The 6,000-nt window shown below is 43.5% G+C and overlaps 1 protein-coding gene across 1 annotated transcript; it reads left to right on the forward strand.

Annotated features, from left to right (window-relative positions):
- The first annotated feature begins 1,327 nt into the window (after positions 1 to 1,327).
- On the forward strand, positions 1,328 to 5,392 carry snai2 (snail family zinc finger 2). The gene is made up of 3 exons (XM_019879230.1): positions 1,328 to 1,699; positions 1,772 to 2,260; positions 4,634 to 5,392. Exons 1-3 carry the CDS (start codon positions 1,621 to 1,623, stop codon positions 4,813 to 4,815), a joined length of 750 nt encoding a protein of 249 aa, XP_019734789.1. The 5' UTR covers positions 1,328 to 1,620; the 3' UTR covers positions 4,816 to 5,392.
- Positions 5,393 to 6,000: the final 608 nt, after the last annotated feature.

A 6,000-nucleotide genomic window follows, 5' to 3' on the forward strand; every position in this document is an offset into this window, starting at 1 on the left:
GCTTGCCTCCCACATTCCAAACAACATGCATGGTGGGTTAATGGAACACTTTAAATTGTCCCGAGGGGTGTGAGCGTGAGCGCGGATGGTTGTTCGTCTATGTGTGCCCTGCGATTGACCAGTTGAGGGTGTACCTCGCCTACTGCCCGAAGACCCCAGGGATAAACTCAGGCAAGCCCCGCGACCCTCAAGGATAAAGCGGATCAGAAAATGGATGGATGGGTGGATGGATGTGTCAAAAGTGTCTACAAATCTACTTAAGTCAATTCTTAGGGTAATTGGTCTTTACTTGAGTATACTTTATTTTTTACAGTTGTAGTAAAATTTGACTAAATGTTCGAAAAATCTACTCATATAAAATTACAATGTTGATGAACTTAAGTGCAGGTGAGTATGTAAATGTTGAGAACAGTTTTAGACCTTCGTACTGAAGTAAATTCTCCTATAAAGTACAATTATACTGTGATGAAATGTACTAAAGTATGTTTTTATTCACTTATTTGTCCTTCCAGAAAATGTCATGAAAGTAATTGTCCTTTGACTCAAGTACAGTACAAGTAAACTCGTCGTCAAATAAAGGTTCACTTCAAAAGTGAACTCCAATTGCTCTGAGTGTCTACAAAGCTACACCAGTACGTATCACACATACACTTGGACTTGAGTAAAAGTTCAAAGTAATTTTCCTTTTACTTCTAAGTACATGCAAAAATAGGCTATTTGTTCATTTAGGTTTGCCTGTACTTTAATACATTACTGAACTTTCAGAGACGTAGAGGTGAGTAATTGCACTTCTTTAAAAAGTCAGTGACTTTTAAAAGTAGAATTAGAGCAATGATATTTTACCAAAAGAGATTCAGAGACATTCGAGCAAACTTTGGGCTCAGTAATGTAATCATAATTTTTAACAGATTACAAATTTTGACATTTGAACAAAAAGTATTTGTACTTTTTGGACACTTTTAATGCGCATTTACTACATTTTATTTGTACTCTATTTTTTTAACTTTTTTCTAAACTACCAGCAAAAGTAGATGAATTTTTACTCAGTACCCCTATTAACAAATCTACTCCAAACATTTGATCAATCACTTCACCTTTACTCGAGTACAAGTGAAAGTTCCTAAAAAACTCAAGTGACAGGACAACGACTGTCATTAAAATACTTTACTTGTAATGGTTTTGTTTTTACGGAACAGTTTAAAAGTACTTTTTGCTTTCATTTTCTAAGCTTGAGCTCTGCTGAACCAAGCAACTTTTTGTTGACACGCCACCCAACAAAAAGTTGCACCTGTTTCGCTTCGCTAGACCCGCCTACTTCCCCTTATAGGGCGCGCCAAGCCCTCTTCCACGTGCCGGCCTTTTAATTGGTGCGACGCGAGAGTCGTATGCAAATGAGAATTGAAGGCCCTGCCCTCGCACCTGATAGTCGGACTATTTACTGCTCTTTAGCGCAACTCTCTGCACTGCACTCGCCTGCCTCCAACATGACTCTCCTCCGCTGGACTTGAGCAAGCAGGATTTCCGTCTTTTCAAAAAAAAAAAAAAAAACGCCCTTTCTAACGTCTGATTCACACTTTTTTTCGTACAAGTGGGAGGAAAAAAAAAAGAGTTGTGTTCAAAATGCCGCGCTCCTTTCTGGTCAAGAAGCACATCAACTCCGCCAAGAAGCCCAACTACAGCGAGCTGGAGAGTCCAACAGGTGGGGGGAAAAGTTTTTCAGAGCGAGTTTGTGGGAAACTTTCTCTGACTGACTCGCCGTCTTCCGTTTCAGTTCTCATCATGCCGCACTTGTACAAGGGCCTCCCGCTTCCCGTCATCCCCCAGCCGGAATTCCTGAGCCCGGCCGCGTACAGCCCCATCACAATGTGGACCACCAGCAGCCTTCCGCTCTCCCCGCTGTCCGGATACCCTTCCTCGCTCTCCTCGTCGTCCTCGTCCAAGGACCACAGCGGCTCCGAAAGCCCGCGCAGCGACGACGAGGAGCCCGGCCCGCAACAACCGGACCCGGACAAGTTCCAGTGCGTCCAGTGCGCCAAGTCCTACTCGACCTACTCGGGACTCGTCAAGCATAAGCAGTTGCACTGCGACGCGCTGCAGGCTCGCAAGTGCTTCACGTGCAAATACTGCGAGAAGGAGTACGTGAGCCTGGGAGCGCTCAAGATGCACATCAGGACTCACACGTTACCTTGCGTGTGCAAAATCTGCGGCAAAGCCTTTTCCAGGCCTTGGCTGCTGCAAGGACACATCAGGACGCACACCGGTGAGTTGGCCTCGGGCCTCCCGCGGGCAAGAGAGAGCGGTGGAGTGAGGGAGTCTGGGGGATACTGCTGGGGGTCTGTTCTGTTGTTCTGAAGTCAGAAAGTGCTCAGCATACATGATTATAGCCAGACACTCTAAAAACAGTCGGGCCAAACATAGCCCAAATTGGGTCAAAAAGGGACTAACCAAACTTTTGGAGAAATTCATTTAACCCCAAAAGTTGGGTCAAATGAAGATCCATCCATCCATCCATTTTCTAATCCGCTTATCTTCACGAGGGTCGGGGGCGTGCTGGAGCCTATCCCAGCAGTCTACGGGCAGTAGGCGGGGTACACCCTCAGCTGGTTGGCAGCCAATCGCAGGGGACACACATTGATGAACAACCATTCGCCCACAATAACACCTACTGACAATTTTGAGCATTCAATCGACCTACCATGCATGTTTTTGGAATGTGGGAGGAAGCCAGAGTACCCGGAGAAAACCTGCACAAGCATGGGGAGAACATGTTAACTCCACACTGTAAGGCCAGTGCTGGAATCGAACTCTGCACCTCTGCACAGTGAGGCAGACGTGCTCACCAGTCGTGCACCGTGCCACGTCAAATGAATATGAATATGTTCAAAAGAATAACTTACATTCTTAAAACTGCCAGGTCAAAAAAGCAGCCGAGTATATGTCAAAAATATGGACAAAGCAAACCAATTTGTTCAATTTTTTTTTATTTTTACATAACTGTTTTTAGAGTGCAGATCTTTTTTGAAGAAATCTTTCAGTTTACATTCAGAATTGCTGTTTTTCTGTTCACCCCACACAATCTCCCTTTTAACATTTAAACAGTGTAGACACATGTCTACTACCAGGCCATTACTCATTTATAATACACTGTTAAAAGTTCTGGGTGAAAAATAACCCGATTCGGATCAAAAATTGGACTGACTGTTTGAACCCAACAAAAAATTGGGGAAGTTTTATAAAAAACTCAGAAAGCTGGGTCATAGTGTAGCAGTTTTAGGGGTGTATAATGTATTCAAGGAAGAAAAAAGAATGAAACATTCTGCATTGACAGTTTTCTAAAGAGGCGCACCTGCTTTGACAACTCAACAGAGGTTGTGCTCAATTCGGCGCCCACGCACAAAACATTATATTCAAATAAATGTTAGGATTAATATTGTCAAAATGACACACCTCCTTCAACATCCAGACATACAGTAGTTGGCACACCCCTTGTCCCTCTCGAACACACATCTATTGCCAGTGAATGCAATATGTAGTACCTCACTTTGTTTCCTTTCAAAATTAAAGTGGTCCACCCCCATCAACATCCGGACTAGCCACACCCCTTCGACCTGCCATAAATACCCATTCATCGTCATTAAAGGCATTATATTTACTTTGCTTGATTTCAAGATCTGTTTTTTTTTTTGTTTTTAAGTGGCGCACCCCTTTGACGTCCGGACAGAGTTGACATATTGTCTGTCCAACACACACGTGTTTATGGCCAATGAAGGAATTATAATTAGTCATGCTTTCATTCAAACTCCGGGTTGTTTTCATCCACGCACCCCCTTCAACATACCAAGAGGGGTGGTACACCCCTTATCCGCTGCACACAACCGTTTCAAGCCATTTTTTTTTTTTTCATACTTATGGGGCCATGCACCACCATTCCCACGAACACACCCTTTTGTCGACAATGAAGGCATAATTTTTGGTCATGTCTTAGAATCATCATTAGCCATGCCTGCATTTTCCAAACTTTTATTTTCAGGGTGCACCTCCTTCAAAACCACCTTCAGACAGATTTGGTGATGAATCAAAACAAAGCTCACTTATAGCCAATGAAGGCTTTATGTTTCATCATGTTGCCTTTCATAATCCTAGTTTCTTTTAAACGGCGCACCCCCTTCTCACATTGCAACAAAGCTAGTGTTGCACACACCTGTTTATAAGCAATTAATAACAAGCAACAATTTGTTAAATCGTGTTCCTTTAATAACGGCCCATCAACCTTAGACTTTCTGAAAAAAATATAAGCATAATTGAAGTCATAAACACCTGCCATTGGTTGACAGTCAGTTCAGGGTGTACCCTGCCCACTGCTGCTGAGGAGCTTCAGCAAAAAATGGAAGACATTTTAAGTTGGGCAATTGGATGAAGTTCCAAGCCGAGCTTCATTTCAAAGCAGTTGCACTTTGATTTTTTTTTTTTTTTTGGCAAGCACATGGTGGACCACATAAAATGCTGGCCTGGCCCTGCAAAGGGCCCACGAGCCTTATTTTCCCTCTCCTTCTGCTCGAACAACGCTTGATGCTTGCATGCGTGTGTCACTGTGTGTCTTAACTTTGCCTCCTGTTGTGTCACTTCCTGGCAGGCGAGAAGCCCTTCTCGTGTCCCCACTGCAAGCGGGCGTTCGCCGACCGCTCCAACCTCAGGGCTCACCTGCAGACCCATTCGGATGTGAAAAAGTACCAATGCAAGAACTGCTCCAAAACCTTCTCGCGGATGTCGCTGCTGCACAAGCACGAGGAATCCGCCTGCTGCGTAGCACACTGAACACACGGGATACTGGCTTCCACCACAGCAAGACCTTTTTTTTCATTTTTTTCTGTTTGTTTGTTTGTTTAGAAAGCAAATTTCCAAGCCAGCCCGGGAGATGCGTCAGGGAATGTTTTTTTTTTTGTTTTTTGCCAGGATAAGTGTTCAGTGTTGGCGTTTTTGCAATCGCTTCTTGTTTCAAGCCTAATGTACTCGCCTACCTGTGCTATTCATGCACTTTTTTTTGCATGTCTACAAGGTCTCCTGTGCCTTCACTTTGCTCGGGCACATCAAGTAGAAAAGGACACCATGGGAATAGCGAAGCCATTGTGACTTAGGGAACTTGAATTTTTTTTTTTTTTTTTGCACAGACATTACAAACAGATTGCCAGCACTCGCGTAGGGATCGTTTGTTCCCACCTGTTCAAGTGCCTTCGTTTTTACTCAGCAATAATATGTATATTTTTACCTTTTATATATATTTTTTTATACTATATTGAATGTAAGCGTGACTGCGATGATTGTATATTATAACTGCAATGCAGGTTTGTTTTCATACTCTCGTGACACTTTGGGAAATAAAAGACTCATGGCATTTTTATTTATTTATTATAGAAGTTGGCCACAATCCTGCCTGTTTTTACGATATTTAATCCATGTGCGTTTTGAAAAGAAAAGGGGGCGGGGGGTGAGTCAGCTCCCAAAATCAAGCCTGAACCCGTTTCCCGGGCCCAGCACACATCAAGCCATGTTGAAATGTCACACGTACGAGCTATATTGATCGGCACACACTTGCTAGAGCTTTTGAGGACCCGCCAGGCCTCCCTGAGCCCGACTGTGTGCGCTGCATGTTTCCACCTGTCTGCAGCCTGACACTTTTTTTTTCTTCCCATAGGAAATAATGTAAGGGGAATTAGTCAGTCCCAGGGTCAAACTGTCACCGTTTAATAGCTATAAGTCGACGGGCGGCGTTTAAAACACTCCTGGCTGTCATACAAGCGTGAAAACAAGTTAACCCTTGTAAAATATGACTCAAATGAAGCAAAATACGCCTGATGCCTGACAGACATGAAGAGAGATTCCGTCATCCATTGGCGTTTTACAAGAGGAAAAAAAAATACATTTTCCTCATTTGAAAAGTCCAAACAAAAGCTTGACTGCCATTCTTAGGATGCCATCAAACAAGTTGGGAGCTGAAATCAC

Source organism: Hippocampus comes, unplaced genomic scaffold (assembly GCF_001891065.2).
Source record: "Hippocampus comes isolate QL1 unplaced genomic scaffold, H_comes_QL1_v1.1 scaffold85, whole genome shotgun sequence".
In the NCBI taxonomy this organism is placed as follows: Eukaryota; Metazoa; Chordata; class Actinopteri; order Syngnathiformes; family Syngnathidae; genus Hippocampus; species Hippocampus comes.

Coding starts and splice junctions, on each gene's coding strand:
- snai2 (XM_019879230.1), top strand. CDS start 1,621: ATGCCGCGCTCCTTTCTGGTCAAGAAGCACATCAACTCCGCCAAGAAG. Junction 1,700..1,771: donor CGAGCTGGAGAGTCCAACAG/GTGGGGGGAAAA, acceptor CTTCCGTTTCAG/TTCTCATCATGCCGCACTTG. Junction 2,261..4,633: donor ACACATCAGGACGCACACCG/GTGAGTTGGCCT, acceptor ACTTCCTGGCAG/GCGAGAAGCCCTTCTCGTGT.